Source organism: Manis pentadactyla, chromosome 3, assembly GCF_030020395.1.
Source record: "Manis pentadactyla isolate mManPen7 chromosome 3, mManPen7.hap1, whole genome shotgun sequence".
Classification (NCBI taxonomy): domain Eukaryota; kingdom Metazoa; phylum Chordata; class Mammalia; order Pholidota; family Manidae; genus Manis; species Manis pentadactyla.
This window is the reverse complement of record NC_080021.1, coordinates 194,655,862-194,675,865: the sequence shown is the minus strand read 5'-3', so window position 1 is coordinate 194,675,865 and position 20,004 is coordinate 194,655,862. Positions and strand designations below refer to the sequence as shown.

The window sequence follows — 20,004 nt, the reverse complement described above, 5'->3', positions numbered from 1 at the left end:
AAGGTTGTAGTTTTCTAGAAAGTTGTCCATTTCTTCTAGGTCATGCAGTTTGTTAGCATATAATTTTTCATAGTATTCTCTAATAATTCTTTGTATTTCTGTGGTGTCTGCAGTGATTTTTCCTTTCTCATTTCTGATTCTGTTTATGTGAGTAGGCTCTCTTTATTTCTTGATAGGTCTGGCTAGGGGTTTATGTATTTTGTTTATTTTCTCAAAGAACCAGCTCCTGCTTTCATTGATTCTTTCTATTGTTTTATTCTTCTCAATTTTATTTATTTCTGCTCTAATATTTATTATGTCTCTCCTTCTACTGACATTGGGCCTCATTTGTTCTTCTTTTTCTAGTTTTGTTAATTGTGAGTTTAGACTTTTCATGTGGGATCATTCTTCTTTCTGGAGGTAGGCCTTTATTGCAATATACTTTCCTCTTAGCACGGCCTTCACTGCATTACACAGATTTTGCAGTGTTGAATTATTGTCATTTATCTCCATATATTGCTTGATCTCTGTTTTTGTTTGGTCATTGATCCATTAGTTATTTAGGAGCTTTTTGTGAAGCCTACATGTGTTTGTGGGATTTTTTATTTTCTTTAAGTAATTTATTTCTAGTTTCATACCTTTGTGGTCTGAGAATCTGCTTGATTCAATTTCGATCTTTTTGAATCAACTGAGGCTCTTTTTGTGGCCTAGTATATGACCTATTTTTGAAAATGTTCCATGTTCACTTGAGAAGAATGTGTATCCTGCTGCTTTTGGGTGTAGAGTCCTGTAGATTTCTGTTAGGTCCATCTGTTCTAATATGTTGTTCAGTGCCCCTGTCTCCTTAGTTATTTTTTGTCTAGTTGATCTGTCCTTTGGAGTGAGTGGAGTGTTGAAGTTATCTGGAATGAATGCATTGCATTCTATTTCTCCTTTTAATTCTGTTAGTATTTGTTTCACATATGTAGATGCTCCTGTGTTTGATGCATAAATATTTGTAAAGGTTATGTCCTCTTTTTGGACTGATCCCTTTATCATTATGTAATGTCCTTGTTTGTCTCTTGTTACTTTCATTTTTGAAGTTTATTTTGTCTGATATAAGTACTGCAACTTCTGCTTTTTTTTCCCTATTAGTGGCATGAAATATCTCTTTCCATCCCTTTACTTTTAGTCTGTGTACATCTTTGGGTTTGAAGTGAATCCCTAGTAGGCAGCATTAGGATGGGTCTTATGTTTTTTATCCATTCAGTGACTCTATGGCTTTTTATTGGTACATTCAGATCATTTGCATTTAGGGTGATTATTGATAGGTATGTACTTCTTGCCATTGCAAGCTTTAGATTCTTGGTTAGCAAAGGTTCGAGGTTAACTTCCTTACTATCTAAGAGTCTAACTTAACTGACTCAGTATGCTATGTCAAACACAATCTAAATGTTCTTTTTTATCTTCCTTTTTCTTCATCCTCCATTCTTTAAATATTTAAACAATCATATTGTTTACTCTTTGCCTATCTCTTCACTGACTTTAGGGGTATTTGATTTAATTTTGCATTTGCTTAGGTATTAATTGTTCTGCTTTCTTTACTGTGGTTTTATTACCCCTGGTGACAGCTGTTTAGCCTTAGGAACACTTCTTTCTGTAGCAGTCCCTCCAAAATACACTGTAAAGATGGTTTTGGGGAACTAAATTCTCTCAGCTTTTGCTTATGTGGGAATTGTTTAAAGCCTCCTTCAAATTTAAATGATAATCTTGCTAGTTAGAGTATTCTTGGTTCCAGTCCCTTCTGCTTCATTGGATCAAATATATCATGCAACTCCCTCCTGGTCTGTAAGGTTTCTGCTGAGATGTCTGATGATAGCCTGTTGGGATTTCCTTTTATGTGGTCTTTTTTCTCTCTCTGGCTACTTTTAGTGTTCTCTCCTTATCCTTGATCTTTGCCATTCTAATTATTATATGTCTTGGTGTTGTCTTCCTTGGGTCCCTTGTGTTGGGAGATCTGTGCACCTCCATGGCCTGAGGGACTATCTTCTTCCCCAGATTGGGCAAGTTTTCAGCAATTACCTCCTCAAAGACACTTTCTATCCCTTTTTCTCTCTATTCTTCTTTTGGTACCCCTGTACTACCTATATAGTTCCATTTGGATTGGTCACACAGTTCTCTCAATATTCTATCATTCTTAGAGATCCTTTTTTCTGTCTGTGCCTCACCATCTTTCTATTCCTCTTTTCTAATATCTATTTCATTTATCATCTCCTCCACCATATCTAATCTGGTTTTAAAATCCTCCATTGTATTCCTTAATGATTGGATCTCCTACCAGAATTTGTTCCTGAATTCTTGAAGTTTTTCTGTATCTCCATGAGCATATTTATGATTTCATTTTGAAATCTCTTTCAGGAAGATTGATGAGATTGGTTTCATTTGACTCTTTTTCTAGTGTATGTAGGATTTTGCTTTGAGCCAGTTTCCTCTGATGTTTCATATTAGTATGAGGCACCCTGTAGTACCCAGAAGCTCTACTCTTTGGAGCAATTCAGCTCCTGGGGCAATGTTTTGGGTTGCAGGTGAGCAGTGTTGGTGCCTGGGGGGAGGAAAGAGCTGTTTCCTGCTTCCTGGTTGCTATGCTTGTCTCCACTGTCAGAACCAGTGGGCCAAACACACTGGTGAAAGCCTCTATGCTTTGCGATTGTAGTTTCTATAGGTGTGTCTTTTCTCTGGCTTGCCTGAACCAGGGAAGGTGCTGCCAGTTTGTGAGCCAGGGTAAGGCTTGCCGGGAGGAATGTGCAGCACGTTGCATATCATGGTGGGAGCCCTTGGAGCTGTGTATCCAGCCAGGCAGATTGAGCACCTGAAGCTCCTGAAAGTTCCCAACCTGCTTGGCAGAGTGCATGTGGATAATTTTGTCTACCTGTCATTTCTCCTGGGTATCAAGCTCTGTGCAATCCTTTCCCCCTTTAGCAGCCCTCTTGCTGTTAGGAAATCTCTCAGACTGCCTGTCATTATTTTGTTCCAGAGCAGCTGAATATAGTCCATACTTTCCACAAGCGGCTGGAATCTCAGTCTCTCCACGTATTCCGCCTGTCTTAGCTTTCCAACCCCACTAATTTCCAGAGCACCATGCAATGTTGGTTCATGCTCCCAGAGCAGATCTCCAGGGCTAGGTGTTCAACAGTCCCAGGCCTCTACTCCCTCCCGCTCCATTTCTCTTTCTCCTGCCAGTGATCTGGGGTGGGTGAAGAGCTTGGGTCCTGCCAGATCATGGCTTTTGTATGTTAACTGTTCCATGAGGTCTGTTCTTTTCTCCAGGTGTATGCAGTCTGGTGCAGCCTTCTTTCCTGTTGCTCTTTCAGGATTAGTTGAATTATATTTTCATATTATATGCATTTTCAGTGGGAGGCCTCTGTCTCACGTCTTATGCCACCATGTTTAATCCTTTCCTCTACTATTCTTCTAACTTATGTTTTTAAACAAGCTTTATAATATGTGAGAATCTATTAATGGTCCATGAGCAGAAATTACCTTGGGACATAAGATCTTCAGGGCAGTTGATCTTGGTCTCTGCTAAAACATGTGAAGCTTCATGCTGAGGTCTTGGGCTTCCTTTACCTTGGCACAAGTAATTCTATCTCAGAACCTATTCGCTCTGCAGATTTATTGGCCAGATCAGATCTACCCAGATACTCTATTATAATGATCTCTTCCACCATTTACTATAAAATTATAATTTGCTTTACATTTCTTAAACATCATATTGTGACCAAGAGTTTTTTGTTGGTTTTATTTTCTTTTGTTGTGTTCCCCTAAAAACATTAGATGTTTTGTAGGATCCATGGGAGCTCATTTATACCTGAACTAAGTAAATGGAATTTTTACATTTCTCATAATATTTTGAATCTAGAAGTAGTTTATGTTTTCTGCAATCTACTTATTTGTGTTAAAGAGGGAATATTAATTTTTAAGGAATCTGAAAAGCTACTTTTTAATAGTCTGTAGCCATTTTCAGGTAGGTGGCAATAAATTTTTCAAATTTAATTGCCTCATTTTACCTTATTTTTCTCAGTTTCTCCATATACTCAAGAATATACTGTAATAGTAAATATTGCTTATTTCTATAATAATTTACCCAGGATTAAACATTTCTTCCTAATCTAGAATATGAGAACTGTTTAGCACACGGGGGCAAACACTAATGCATCCTAAAATACTAGAAGTTTACAGAGTAATAAGCTGTAAACAATCTTTCACAATAGAGAATGTATTCAGTCCCTGGAACATACTCAATACAATTCAAATATGTTCTCTGGTGCCTAGTATTTCCTTAGCATGCTTCTAGGCACACACAGTACATTGATGAACATAACAGACAAACATGCTTGCCCTTATAGGGCTTACACTCTAGTCAGGGAGATAGATTTTTTAAAAAGTAAAGAAAAGCTAACAATAGTGAACATCTAAGTGGAGTAGCTAATGGTTCCACTGTAAGAAAACTAGACAAGTTGGGTAGTATAATTTTTAAAAATTAATTAGATTGCTTGTGAGGAAGTCAGGATAATGAAGAGCTAAGATTCTGGAGAGAAGGGCAGCTCATTTATGTGAGCCAAACAGTCTGTATTCTGCTTTTTTTTCTCTTGGGACATTTGCTATTTCTTCACTTTTGCCTCTTGATAGGCTAGAAACTCAGCAGAGGGATGCTGCTAGGTGACAGAAAAGTAAGAACAGATTTGGGTGATTTCCTTGGTCTCAGAAGACAAATCTTGGGGCTTGGACCTGTCAAGACATCCCATTCTGAATTTAAGGGAGGCCATGGTCCTGAATTGAAGAGAGGTACAGATAAATGATTGAACAGTTTTATTGGTTTTTTACATGGGGCATTTGCTGATTCTCAGGCTGCCTAGAATTAAAGGCCTGGAAACTGAGCAGAAAGGGACTAAACATGTTAGATGGGATTTCCGCAGTTTCACAGTGTGTATGAGGTAAAAATTGAAGTCTGGGACTCATGAAAGCAAAAATTCCCTTATATAAACTCAAGGGTCTCAGTTTGGACCCTAGAAAGATAAATGTAGAAATGGAGATGAAGCAGATTGTGGCTAAACTTTTCAAAATCTGAAATCCGACTATAAATGGTTTCAATCCTTCTTGATAAATTCAATTTCCTCTACTCAAGATTTTTTTAGAGGATAAAGTGAATTTTCTTTGTATAAATAAAACATTGTCTAGAGATAGTAAGGAATAATAAGCAGGAGGGTGGATGAATATATGTGTTAATCTAAATGAACATCAGTATAACAAAAAATCATAATGTTTTCAGATTCTAAGTTATATGTAGAATTGAAACTTGTAATAGCAATAACAGAAAAATTATGACAGGTTAATTGGAGTTAAAGGTTTAGCATTTTCTAGAAGGTGATAAAAGAATATATATTATAACCTTATAAATTAGGGATATATATTTTTATCTCTATACCCCTCTACACCTCAAAAAAAAGTTCAAAAAAAAGGTGGAAATGACAAACTGCTCCAAAGAAAACACAAAAGGAGAGACAAAAGATAACATAGAACATTGGGGTCTAATAGAAAACAATGAGTAAATTGTTAAATAAAAATTCATATACATCAGTATTCATAATAAATGAAGTAAAATGTGATAAGAATGCATGCTGTCATCACTTATATTCAATTATGTACTGTAATCCGTAATCAGTACTATAAGTAATGACAAATTATATAAATGAGAGAAAGAAAAAAAATCTGTTATTTACAAATAATCCTATGTGTACTTTGAATACCCAATAGTTTATGAAGTATTGGAATTAATAAGTGAATTTAGCAAGATTGCTAAATATGAATTAGACATAGAAAAATCATCATATACCAATAATAAAAAGAAAATATAATTTTAAGCATAATTTATAATAGCATTGAAAACATAAAAATATATGAAAAAATCTCAGAGTCCATACTGTGGAAGAGATTTATACAAGAAAAACCAGTATAACATTATTGAGAGAAATTAAGGAATACCTAAATATCTTTCTAAGGAAGATAAATATTTCTAATGGATTAGAATATTCAGTAATATAAAAGATGTCAGTTCTTTCTAAATTGACAGGTAAATTGAAGGCAATCCCAATCAAAATTCTAGCAGGTAGAATGTGAAAACTGATAAGCAGATGCTAAATATGTGAATGCCAATACCAGTGAAAGAATTCATAAAGAAGAAAAATTTTAGAGGACCTGAAATTAAGACTTATAGAGCTACAGTTAATAAGACATTGTAGTATTGGTGAAAGGATAGACAGGTAGACCAGTGGAACAGAACAAGAGATCCAAACAGAGCCAAGCAAATATGGTCAAGTAGTTTATCTCAAAAGTGGCATTGCAGTGCAGTGGGGAAGGTTTCTTCTAAGTAAATCATGCTGAGTCAAATATTATCCATGTAGTAAAAAAAGTAAGTCTTGGCCCTAGCCTCATATATATAGGAAAATTAATTTCAGGTGAATTATGTTTCTTAATATGAAGAGTAAAAATGTAAAGCTTCTAGAAACTAAGGTGCTAGGCTTGGACTAATCAGGATATTTTTCTATGGATAAAAATGGGATAGACGAATTCATAAAACTGTAGTTCTCTTAAGAAGGACAAAGGTCCAGGTAAGTCAATGTTGGTAAAGATGTATTTAAGTCTACAAAATACAACTTACCTGGCCTGGAGTCTGGTGATCTCAGTTAACTTACCTTTGCATCTTAAATCAGCTGTGAGTTGACTTATTGGTTGTTCTGGACTCACTCACTTATTGGGGATTAACTGCTGGCTCGTGGAGGTTGTCCTTGGCTGTGGCAACTGGGGCAACTCATCTCTGCTGAGGGTGTATTTCATCCTCCAGTTGGCTAATTGGACATACTCTCATGACAGTAGCAGAACTGGAAAAGGGCTAACCTAAGTGTGTAAGTGCTTTACAAGTCTCTGCTTGTGTCATATTTGTTAATTCCCAGTGACCATATCAAATTGCATGCCCGTAGCCAAAACCAGAGTAGGTGAGCCTAGGAATAAATGAAGAATGGGGGTCATTAATGCAATTAATATTACAACTGTATAAGATCATTTAGATAGTCATTAGTTGAGCTGAGGTTCAGTCCACAACGCTTTAAATCCAGTATTCATTCTACTGTATTACACCTTCAGGGATTATTATATAATCTTTATAAAATCACAAATATTGTCCTAGGAACTTAGTTTACTCATGTGGCATTTAATAATAATAAATTATCTGATTGATCAGTCCTCTCTCTTCATTTTGCTGCTATTTAAAATCTCAATAAGGATGTTTTATCTTTTATTACTCAGATAACTGAGATATTCAGACATTTTTCTGAAAATAAATAGGTCACTTTACAAGCTCAAAGACCATATGGAAAGGCATTTCTACAATTCTGTTTGTTGCAACACTTGCTGTGAATCTCAAGGGTAATCTATAAAAGGAATGAAATAGGCAAATAGTTTCCTCCAATTCTGCTTTCAAAAATGCTACTCAGTAAACATAGGGCTGCATGTATCTTCTTTGGATTGATATTGTTTCCTTCAGGTAAATTCCCAGAAGTGGAATTGCCGGGTCATATGGTATTTCTATTTTTAGTTTTCTTGAGAAATGCCCAGACTGCTTTCCATAGTGGCTGCACCAATTTGCAATCCCACCAGCAGTGTATGAGGGTTCTTTTCTCCACGTACTTGCCAACACCTGTTATTTTCTGTCTTGTTGATATTAGCCATTCTGACTGTGGCAAAGTGATAGCTCATTATGTTTCTGATTTGCATTTCACAACCTAAGTGTCCATTAATCGATGAATGGATAAAAAAGAGGTGGTACATATATATATACACTGGAATATTACTCAGCCATAAAATTGAATTAAATCTTGCTATCTGTGACAACATGGATGGACCTTGAGGGTGTTATGTTAACTGAAATAAGTCAGACAGAGAAAGACAAATACTGTATGGTTTCCCTTTTGTGTGGAATCTAAAAAACAAAACAAACAAACACAATTGAAATAGACTGTAAATTTGGAGAACAGACTGCTGGTTACCATAGGGGATGGAGGATAGGAGGATGAGTGACTCAGCAAAGAGAAAAAAAAATAGTGATAAAATTTGATATCTTGACAAGGCTGATGGTTACATGAGTGTATACACGTGTCAAGATTCAAAAAGCTGTACACTAAGACTTGTGCATTCTATTGTATGTCCCTTAATTATAAACATTATTAAGAAGTTTAAAAAGAGAGGAAAAAAAGAATAGAACTACCTGGTTCCATAAAAATATTCTACACAGGAATCAGGTCTTTTACTGGCCCAAATAACAAAATAGTTTTTCAAAAATTACCTAACTTTTTGTTCCTAATTAGTTAATAGAACTTGGAGAATCACACTCTTGAGAAATGGAAAGTTTCTTCTTTATGTCTCAGAATCACAACTTTAAATTGTTAAGGGACTTAGAAGGTCCCCAATAGTAACATAAGACTTTAGTAGTCTTAGTTCTGGGGATAACCCTTTAAAAGTTTTTTGGAGCATATCATAGGTGGTGATTTTGGCAGAACAAATCATCATGCCATGATTTCTCTTAAGAAACTATTTTTTAAATTATAATTAATATATTTTGAGAGTTTCTGAATCAGGCAAGACAGGTTAATTTTTTGCAAACTTAGAACATCCATATCCTTTTTCATTGCAATCTTCTAAATAAAAATACCTTTGTACAACTCACTTTAATAGGTTTCACAGACTACTATCATAATTACAAAATTCAGTTTCTTTTACACTGTGGAACACTGTACGAGAGTCAGAAGAAAAAATATACTGAAGATCAACTTTAACTCTGAATATTGAAGGACATACTAGCCAAAAAGGAAGATGCTCATCACATGCACTGAGGTAAATGAGAATAGATATTCTCCTTATCTTTCTGCATGCTCAATTTTACAAAATGTACTAATGGGTTTCAGCTAGGCCAGAAAACCAGAACAGAGATGATATTTACTTTAACAAGTAGTATTGTCAATAAAAATATTGGGTTGAAAAAATAACTCCTGAATATGGCATAGAACTTTTGGCTTTATGACCTTGACTTTCTCATGTACATCAGACAAGTCATGAACCCCTCTAAGCTTCTCTCAACTTTAAAATAAAGGTTAGATTAGAAGTCTCTGAGTCTATTCAGTCTGTGCAATTAGAAAGCAAGGGAGTTTGTTGGAAAACATTTTATATTTAGCACTGGAATCAAAAATCTTTTCAGAAAAATAGAAAGTATGTGAAGAAAATGACCATATAGGTGGGATTCTGACTAAGATGTAAGATAAAAATAAGGGGGTGAGTGGGAATTCAATCTGCATGAGAAACGGAGAAGGCTTTGTTTCTAAAAGGGAGGAAAAAACCATGGTGAAAAAAGAAGAGAAAGGGGAAAGCAAATGAGGAGCCAGAGCTAGAGCAAGAAAATTGGGTGCTTGGGTGGGGAAAGACTACCAGAGAAAACCCTCAGTAGAGGTAGTGGTGCATGCTGACTGAAATGGACTTGAGACCAGAAATGTCTAACATTGATCTTTCTGGAAATAATCAATAAGGTGTTTCACATTCACTAATGGATTGGGATTGAAATTTTAATATATTGTGAAGAAGGTGCTTAGTTTTTTATCTGAATCAATATGGACTAGCACTGGAGCCAAACATAGACAATTAAGGGTCTGCAAAGCAGACCATGAAATCATAAATCCTTTGTGATTCTCTGAAAAATAGAGGCCGTGGAGTTGGGGTGGTGCAGGGAGAATTTAAAACAAGTTATTCGAGATCTCTCAGATTTGCAGAAAATGGGAATTAGTCATTCTACTTGTATAGGTTAGAAATCCAAGTTTCAAGGAAGTCAAGTGATTGGCTTACTTTTGTGTATCAGTAAGTAGCATGGTTGGATTTAATACAGTACCTTAATTCCCTACAGAAAATGGATCCTTGGGAAGGAAGCATTTCATCATCTTCCATGAGAACAAGTGGTCATTGCCTTTGCCCACTTTTACTCTACATCAAATATTTAAAGCTAAGAGGTCATCAACTTTGTTTCTTAACTAGGTTCTTTAATGTCTCAGACAAGTGGAAGTGTACTAATTTGAACATGTTTAAAAAATTACCATGTTCAAGGCAGCAGGGTGTTACTAAAAATCTTAAATGTGAATAATTACTTTGTTAGTATTGCAGGAAACAAGCTCTTGAGAAGCTCATAGTTCAGGGGTGAGAGCAGTAGGGATGTACACACATGGTATAGGTGAGTGTGATATACTTGAGCATAAGTATCTACAAATAATGAAGCTGTGCTTAAAACAATGTCATGCAGTTTTGACGACTGGATAAAATATTCAAGAAAAACAAGATTGGAGCTGGAAAGGATGGGCACTCAAGGTAGATAAATTTCTGATTAAAGATGCATAAATATCAAATGGCATGGAATGTAAGAGGAACCATGAGCTGGTTGTTGTTTCAGACCAGAGTGTGGAGGTAGAATGTTGGGAGATGATGTTGGAAAAGTAGGCATTGATGAAAAGTGAGGCTTGTGTATTTTTAATTGTTTTCATTTGAACTCTATCTTGTAGGACAGTAGTTTTTAAACGTACCTTATATAATCAATTGTGAGATATATTGCAAGTAATTTGATTTGCATTAGAAAATTCTTAACTTTGAAAATGACTTCTTTCTAATAGAGTATGGGCTCAAGATCATTCACTATTTATAAATGCCTTTTTGAAGACAGAAATCAGGTAGCAGTATTATAATGATTGGACTCTTGTCTATCTTCTATTTGTATTCCTTAGTATGCAGCTGTCCATCTGTTACATACATAATTTCCAAGTTTATGAAGTACAATCAAGACCTTTTTCATTGCAACTTTTACAAAAACCTTTTCTTTGCCCAGCAACCCTCCCTGGTTCTTAACTTGATTAGGTCCAATGCATTTTTCCATAAAGTAAGTCTCAAAATGTCTCAAAGAGCAGCATCCTCATCATAGAGTTAGGATTCTTATTCTCTGTCTTTGCCTAGTTCCCTGGGGCATACATATGTCATGTTCTTTGTAATTATTTCTTTACTTGACTGTCTTATGTTTTATTGTAGGTTGCATGAGAGCAGCTTTTATATAATTCAGCTTTAGATCTTCAGTGACTTATATTCAATAAATGTTGAATGATTGAATGAATATTTAATATGATATTGTCAGAATAATGATTCTTTTAAAGTAGTCCTAATAAAAACCACTTGAAAGTTGGTAGAGTTGAAATTCTTATACTTTGATTCACTAATACAGGTGAACAAGAAGGAATAAAATGGTCAAGGCCAACTTGACAGTCATTTCACATTTTATTTTTCTGGGATTTACTCACTACCCCAAAATTGAAGTTACTATATTTGTGCTGTGTCTGCTGATGTACTTGATCACCTTGCTGAGTAATGTTATTCTGATTTCTATCACCATCCTGGATTCCCACCTACATACACCCATGTACTTCTTCCTCAGCAACCTTTCCCTTCTGGATGTCTGGTACACCTCTTCTGCTTTCACTCCAATGCTGGCAAACTTCATTTCAGGGAAACGCACCATTTCATTCTCAGGATGTGCCACTCAGATGTACTTCTCTCTTGCCATGGGCTCCACTGAGTGTGTGCTCCTGCCCATGATGGCATATGACCGGTATGTGGCCATCTGCATCCCCCTGAGATATCCCATCATCATGAACAAGAGGGTTTGTGTGCAGATTGCAGCTGGCTCCTGGGTGACAGGCTGTCTCACTGCGCTGGTGGAAACAACGTCTGTGCTGCATCAGTCTTTCTGTGGAAGTAACATCATCAATCATTTCACTTGTGAAATTCTGGCTGTCTTGAAACTGGTTTGTGTAGACAAATCCAAGGTGGAGTTAATCATGCTGGTGATCACTGTACTCCTTCTCCCTATGCCAATGCTCCTCATTTGTATCTCTTATGCATTTATTCTCTCCAACATCCTGAGAATCAGCTCTGTGGATGGTCGAAGCAAAGCCTTTTCAACGTGTGCCGCCCACCTGACTGTTGTGGTTTTGTTCTATGGGACAGCTCTCTCCATGTATCTAAAACCCTCAGTTGTAGATTCACAGGAAATAGATAAATTTATGGCTTTGGTGTATGCTGGAGTAACCCCCATGCTGAATCCTATCATCTATAGTCTACGGAACAAAGAGGTAAAGGCGGCTGTGAAAAAATTACTAAGTAGGAACATCCTTTGTGCTCTTTTAATCACTAGTAGCAAATAATTTTAATAAATATTAATATAAGGGATGTTTAGTTGTTTATATATACCAGAAAATTGGGATAATGGGGGTAAGACTCTCACTTTAAATGATATGTGTGATTTCCTAAGTCTCTTCCTTGACCAACCACTGAAATTCTAAGATAATATAGATATATCTTACATATGAATATATGGAATCTTACTTAAATTGTAATAATATCTTATGGAAAAGGTCTCATGACAGATTTCAATTTTTGATTTGCGGTATAAATAGAACTTTCAGTCAGTGTATTTTTGAATATTCAAAATTATGCATATGTAATAACTCTAGTAGATTTTTAAGCCAATATATAATTGATCTTTGTTTTAGGCTGATTCATGTCCCTAAAAAAAGTCTTATATTGAAGCTCTAAGTACCCCTAGTACTATAGAATGTGTCTGTATTTGGAGATATAGCCTTTAAATAAGTGGTTAAGTTAATATGAGGCTATTAGTATGAGTACTTATACAACCTGAGTTGTGTGGTTATTAGAAGAGGAAATGTGGACACACATAGATACCAGGGATCTTATGCACAGGAACGGACATAGTAAGAAGATGGCCATATGAAAGCTAAGGAAAGGCCTCTGAAGAAATCAAACCTGCCAACACCTTAATCTTGGACTTGTAGGCTCCAGAACTGTGAACAACTAAATTTCTGTTTAAGCCACCCAAGCTGTGGTATTTTGTTATGGCAGCCTTAGCAAACTAATACTAACTCTTTTTCAGCACAGCTAAATTTAATGGAAATAATTACATATTCTATAAAGTGTGGCTGTGTTTTATACATATGGATATATTTGTTCATGCAGTTAGATGTGTGATGGGAATGTCTATTCACAAATGTAAAAGGTCTGCACAGTATACCCTAAATAGGGTGGAGGAGTAGCAGTCAGGAAAAAAACCAATGTCATAGAGTTTAGTATGTTTTTGGTCTTAGGCTAGCAATATTGTACAAATCCAGAGAAAGTAAAGTGTGTTTCAGAGAACAACTAGTACCCTTTAAAATAGTGTCTTTGCCTGACACCTGGTTCCTTACATCCAAGGATATAAATGAAGCCATTAGCACTTAAAAAGAAAGTAATGATACTGTATTATAGACTTATCAATTCCCAAAACCCACTAAATTGTTGTAAAGTATTAAATATATGACATCCCATTATATAAACTTCAATGTACAAGAAATTTAAAAAATGTATACTCAGCAGCATAACATTTGTATTCCCCCTCTGAACAATATGACTATGTTGTTGATGTGTAAAACTTATTTGCTCTTTATCATGGAGTTGTCACTGGAATCAATATAATTGTGATGGCTTGGACCCAGGTGGAGTGTTGACCATCTATGAACAAGAAAGAGACAGAAAATGTATTGGGATAACTTTAGGACATGTGAGAAAATAATACCAAAAATTTATCTAGTCTATCCAGAGTGAACCTCTTCGAGACAGGCAATTAAACTGGGGTCCGTGGATTGACCAATCATGATTCAGTGATAATCCTTGAAGGCAATGATCTATGGCCATTGGAAGAGCAATAGAAGGGTCAGAGAGCAGAGGTAATAGAAGAAGGAGAGTGTACCTAAGTAACAGTGGAAGAGCTTTCAGACTTAGGGTACTTCCTAATTCCAGCTAGTCATATTCACTCATTCTACTCTCATTCAGATATGTCATCTTTACTGCCTGCATAAGGGGTGGGTGAATCTGATCTATGGATGAGGAGGTACAAAGTATCCAAGCCTCACAAACCTCTATTTCTATATGGAGCCTCCCTAAGTAAAGTTTCTATTCCTTTAAAATTTTTCTGTTATTTGGCCTTGGGTTTATTATCTTCAAGTGGTACCTTTTTACAACTACCTTCACCAAATATCTACAAGCTTATTATGCTGTCTTCACTCTGTGAAAACCTCTTAAGGCTTTTGATAGGATCATAGGCATTAGCACTGTGGTTTACTGTGACTGATTTGAGTCAATTTCAGTAGCACGCTCCAGATCACTATGAATCTCTCATTCTTTTATTGCTTATAACTAATCATTTTTATATTTTATAATTGGTTATTTTAATGCATATAATAGCAGGATGGGGTTAGCATTGCTTATTTTAAAATACAGTTAAAAGGAGAGATTGGAAGTCAGGCTTAATGGTATATTCCACATAAGAAATAATTAATGCCTTTTAAAAACACACAGACTGTCTCCGTATTGAAGAACAATAGGTGTATATCATGACAAAAAGGTCTGTGAACAAAATGAGGAGCAATGTTCAAGTGGGAATGAGTGTTAATGCTAAGAATCCTGTTCATTATCCTTTCCACTGAACCCTCATTAGCATAATAAAATAAAATATATGACAACCTGATTCTCAAAATCACAAAGCATTACTCTACCAAATGTTGTACATACTCTTGTTGAAGAAATTAAAATTTGGGGGAAAAACATTCATTTCTCATCTATAATGTTACTACTTGTTAATTTAGTTCTTGCTGCAACAGGAGTGATGATGTGGTATTGTGGAAAATCATGGACTTTATGACTAAAGAACTCAGGATTGAATTCCTGCTCTTCTACTTCTTAGTTGTGTGACTTTGGAGAACTGAACTTGACCTCTCTGAGCTTTGATTACTTAATTTGGAATGACTATTTCATGAGGCTGTTCTGACAATCAAGTGAAAAGAGAAATCCAAACCAGCAACTAATTGCTACTCATTTGTTACCAAATGCAAGGAAAGGAAAAGATCCTTTCAGGACATTGATTAGCATTCATTAAAGAGATGAAGGTGAAATATTTTGATGAGGTAGGACTGTCAAGAATCTTGTAATCTTGGGCTTTATTATGTAAAAATGGAAAGTTAGTGAAGATTTCCTTACACTCTTGATGTGATCAGTTAGACTCTTATTTAAAACTCTGGTCTTGTGACAGTATGGAGGATTGATTGAGAATGAGAAAGATGAGCTAGAGGACTGTTGCACTAGGGCCCATGGAGACAATGAAGACTTAAAAAGAACACAATGGATGAAGATAGGATGAATATGGGAAATAACAGGTTTGTAGGTTTGGATTTGAGGATATAGCAGATATGGACAAATAGTCATCACAGATGATTCCATTGGTCTAAATAAGGATCTCTGATGCAGCCACTGATGGAATGAGAAGAGAAGATTCGTGATGATGATGTCACAGAGATAAGGATGACTGGTTGACTGTGCATTAAGGCTGAAACTTCTGGGTGAGGACAGATTAGTGTCTTCACCTAGAGGGAAGAAATTATGTCTGAAGCTATATATTGGGAAGTCCTTTGCACAGAGATGGAAATTGATCCCTGTGTGCATGATGTTGTCTAGGGAGAAGTTTAGGACAGATTATGAAATCATTGACTATGTTTTCCTGTAATTGGTCAGAGCTGTGGTATAGGAGAAAGAACAGTACACTTGATACCTGAAGTAAAGAAACCCAATTTGGTTTTTCTATACAAGCTGTGATATTAGGCAATTTCTTAAACATCTTAGTCTAATTTCCTCGTCTATGAAATAGGCGCAATTTGTTTAATATATTAATTTTTTTTAAAGGCCTTGTTTGTAAAATCCAAAAGACCACCTCTCAAATCAGCTGGGGTTATGGGCTTATCACTTAGATGGAATCAGTTTTTGAACTTTATTTTTCTGCCTAGACTCTACCTTCAGCCAGTTGGAATATACTTGTAATTTCAAATAAATTGAATGTCTACTGTTGTATTAAAAGTGTAGGCCTAAATCTCTCTGGCAGTACCTAGTGAAATAAGCATAAAATTCCCCAAGATATCTCTGTCTGTCTATCTGTATCTCATTCTCTTCCAGCTTTATCCATAGCCATTCACCATGAAATATACTGAAAAAAGAAATATCCCAGAAAAATATATAGGTGGGAGGGTATTATGCTCAGGGAAATAAGCCAGAAGGAGAAAGAAATATGAGAAATACCATATGATTTCACTTATTTGTGGAATATAAATACAAAGCAAAACAGAATGAACAAAGCAGCAGTAAACTCATAGACACTGAGAAGGAACTAGTGGTTACCTGGGGGGCGGGTTGGGGTGGGTGGGTGGGGAGGGTGAGTGATGAAGGGGCACAAAAATTCTCATTCATAATATAAGCTGGTCACAGGGATGGTAGTACAACATGGAGAATATAGCCAATGATTCTGTAACATCTTCCTATGTTGACAGATAGTAACTAAACTAGTGGGGGTGAGGATTTAATACGGGTAACTGCTGAACCACTGTGTTGTATATTTAAAACCAATATAAGGTTGTATATCAATGATACTTCAATTTTTTCCACAGAAGGGCAACTATACTACAAGAATAGTTTCTGTCAATGAGTTGAGAAAACCCAGTCCCCAGGAGAGAGCTGCCATCTGAATACAAAGTGTCTTACTCATGATGATGGGGTATCTCAGAGGGTTGCAAATAGCCACATAATGGTCATATGCCATCACTGCCAGGAGCACACACTCTGTGGACCTCATAGTATAGGAGACAGACATCTCAACAACACATCTAGTTAAGGGGATGGTTTTTTTCTCTGATAGGAAGTGTGTCAACATTGGAGGGATAAAGGAGGATGTGTATGAAATGCCTAGGAAGGAAAGATTACCAAGGAAGAAGTACATGGGCGTTTGGAGGCAGGAATCCAGGAAAGTTAGGATGATCAAGGCGCTGTTCCCCAGTAGGGTCACCAGGTACGTCATCAAGCACATCACGAAAAGGAGTTTTTCAGTTCTTGGGTACTCCGAAAGTCCCTGAAGAATGAATTCAATCTATGTCCAGTTGGTCCTTTACATTTTACTTTTCTATGCCAGGAGTAATCCGGAAGAGAAAGCTGCATATGAGTTTAATAAGTCTGTCCAGTGTTGTTGTATAAAGTGATTGGAGGAGGGTGACAATTTAGTACTGCTCAGAAGGGTTTTAACAACTCTGAGTTTAGCTTTTCAATTTTTTCTTCTATGTCATAAGGCAGGGGATTGCATATGTAATAATTATAGTGCACGGTTACTAGAAATACAGGATTCTAAATTCCACTTTCTGAGACACTTATGTACAAGTTCTGAGTCAGGGAAGAACTATTTGAATTTTTAACAAGCGTGTATTATTTCCAATTCAGTGCACTCACAGGGTTTGTGTTGAATATAATTTTAGAGAAGGCATTCTTAATCTGTTTAAAAATATCTATTTTATGTCACACCAGTCATTAACAGTACCATTGGTTTAGGGTTTTTCCATTTATAAATGTGTTCACACACATTACTCATTTTATCATCACTATGGTTCTCTGAGGAAAATGAAATCCATAGTGGTAAAATCTATATAAAAACACAGTAATTGGGTGAGATACTATTCAAATCTGCATTTTGTGACTTTGTAACACTTCCCTCCCCCCTTTTAACTACATGCTTATTGTCCTTGCACAATTATGCAAATTTTTTATGAATTGAGAATCAAGCATCTTTACATAATGTTCTCCAGATGACCCCAATTTGCAATTTAGGAAGAGAGCCACTTGTGTAATGGAGAGCTTTCACATTTTTATATACAGATGAATCTTGTGGACAATCATTATAAAAGATTCTGAACTGGTGGGTCTAAAGTGGATTCTAAGATCTGCATTTATTAACATGTTCCCTCTGTTCTTGGGTACTCCAAAAGTCCCTGAAGAACGAATTCTTCAGGCATGCATATAAGACATGCTGCAGATGCTGCTTGTCTACAGAACTCAGATGACTAGCAAGGCTTTTCAGACCATCTCTTTCCAGTACTTTTGGAGAGTGCCATGGGTGCTTCAGTTTTATGTAGGATTGTAGCTGAATAGTAGACAAGGCCGAGCTGAACATTTTGTGAGGCCTGGAGTGAGACTTCTGTGTAAGTGCTTTGCAATCAGTTTTACATTCTTTAGATTTGAAGATATGTAAGCAACTAACCGTATTGCATACAGAAGAGCCTGCCTTTTATTTCTGTCCATGAAAGTCATTTCCTCTTCCATTTCTTGAATTTGCAATTAGGGTCAATATTTTCAAAAAAAAGGAATCTGACATCAGCTCAAGCATTTAAGTTGTGTAACATAGAGCATGGAGCAAATGACTTTAATTGTAAAAACATTTAAAGAATACATAATAATAGATGACATTCTTTATAATAAAATCAAAGAACATAATTTTTAGAATACCTCCTCATCTTCAAATTATTCTACTCAGCTTAAAAACTATCCGTAGAGGATAAGGGGAATAAGGGGCATTACGATTAGCACACATAATGTGGGGGGGGGGACATGGGAAGGCAGTATATACAGAGAAGACAAGTAATGATCCTATAGCATCTTACTATGCTGATGGACATAGTAATGGGGTATGTTGGGGGGACTTGATAATAGGGGGAGTCTAGTAACTATAATGTTCAAGTAATTGTACATTAGCGATACCAAAATAAAAAGATAAAAATAAACTATCCCTAGAGGAAAAAAATTAATCCAACAGATGAGTTTCTGCTTAGTGTTTTAAAACAATGGCTGTTTTTAGTATAGGATTTGCCATTTCATTCTGTGATCATCATTTGCCAACATGTTATGCTGCTTTCTATGAAACTCCAGTTTATGACAGTGAGATATATTAACCAGCATAATAGAATGTTTATACATCTATTGGCTATGCAAAGGAGGAGTTTCATTCAATTCAAGCTGCATCCTACTTTGTAGACATATGTTATAAAGAGGGTAGGAAGGGTTGGGTAGGACAGGGTATACTTTATATGGTATGAAGATTGGAGTCTGATTGACTGTAGGTTAATAGAGGCAAATGTAGACAACCTACTTTCAATCTGGAAATAAAATTCTGATACAGGCTTTGAAGGAACATCAGTTGCCTGGGGTTTGTAGTGAAATTTTTGCAGGGAAGATGTGAATCAGGTCATATACCCTCTCTTTTCTAGGACCATCTCCTAAAGGTTGATTCCCATTAGGGAATTACTGGCAGGTAATAATTATGGTATGCATTTTAACAGCCCTGAAAAAGGTGCTGCAAAAAAAATTTCAACCACAGACATCCACGAGAGAAACCACCAATCTGCTTTAATGCTTTCAAATGGGGAAAAAGGACTAATGGACAGTGTGGAGAAAATCCCTTTCATTACTCTTGCAAAACTATTGTAACTTTTAAGAAGCAGTCCGCTAGTACTCTGTTGAATAGCACTGTGCCTAAAATTTTTTTCTCCACCAAAGTTTACTTTCCTATAAAATGGACTCCAGAGAACAGGAATGAAGTATTTTTTAAGATTGCTGATAGCTTTTAATAAGTAACTTTCTGTGGGTTCTGTATATGTAATAATTCCATTTTTACTAGATCTTTGCCATTATTGGGTGTTAACTTTTAAAACAATTTTTCATTCTTGGCTAATGCCAGTAGAATTGTTAAATAATCATAGTACACTTATTTGATGGGCCATTATGCACTTAATATGACATTTGTGAAGAATTTGTATTAACACAAAGTAACATTTAAATTATATTAAAGTGATTAAGTGAAAACAGAAACTGAAAGATGGGAAAGAAATATCCAAAACATTAATGGTTATCTTAGCAACCTTTTTTTTTTTTACTTTGCTAAATTACCCAAATTTCTAAACTTGATACACATAAATGAAAAATATAATAAAAAAGAGAAAAAGA

At 35.8% G+C, this 20,004-nt stretch overlaps 1 protein-coding gene across 1 annotated transcript; it reads left to right on the top strand.

Moving 5' to 3' along the window:
• Positions 1–11,333: 11,333 nt before the first annotated feature.
• LOC118921487 (olfactory receptor 13F1-like) lies at positions 11,334–12,293 on the top strand. Its single transcript, XM_036903271.2, has one exon. The coding sequence runs from the start codon at positions 11,334–11,336 to the stop codon at positions 12,291–12,293; it is 960 nt and encodes a 319-aa protein (XP_036759166.2).
• Positions 12,294–20,004: the final 7,711 nt, after the last annotated feature.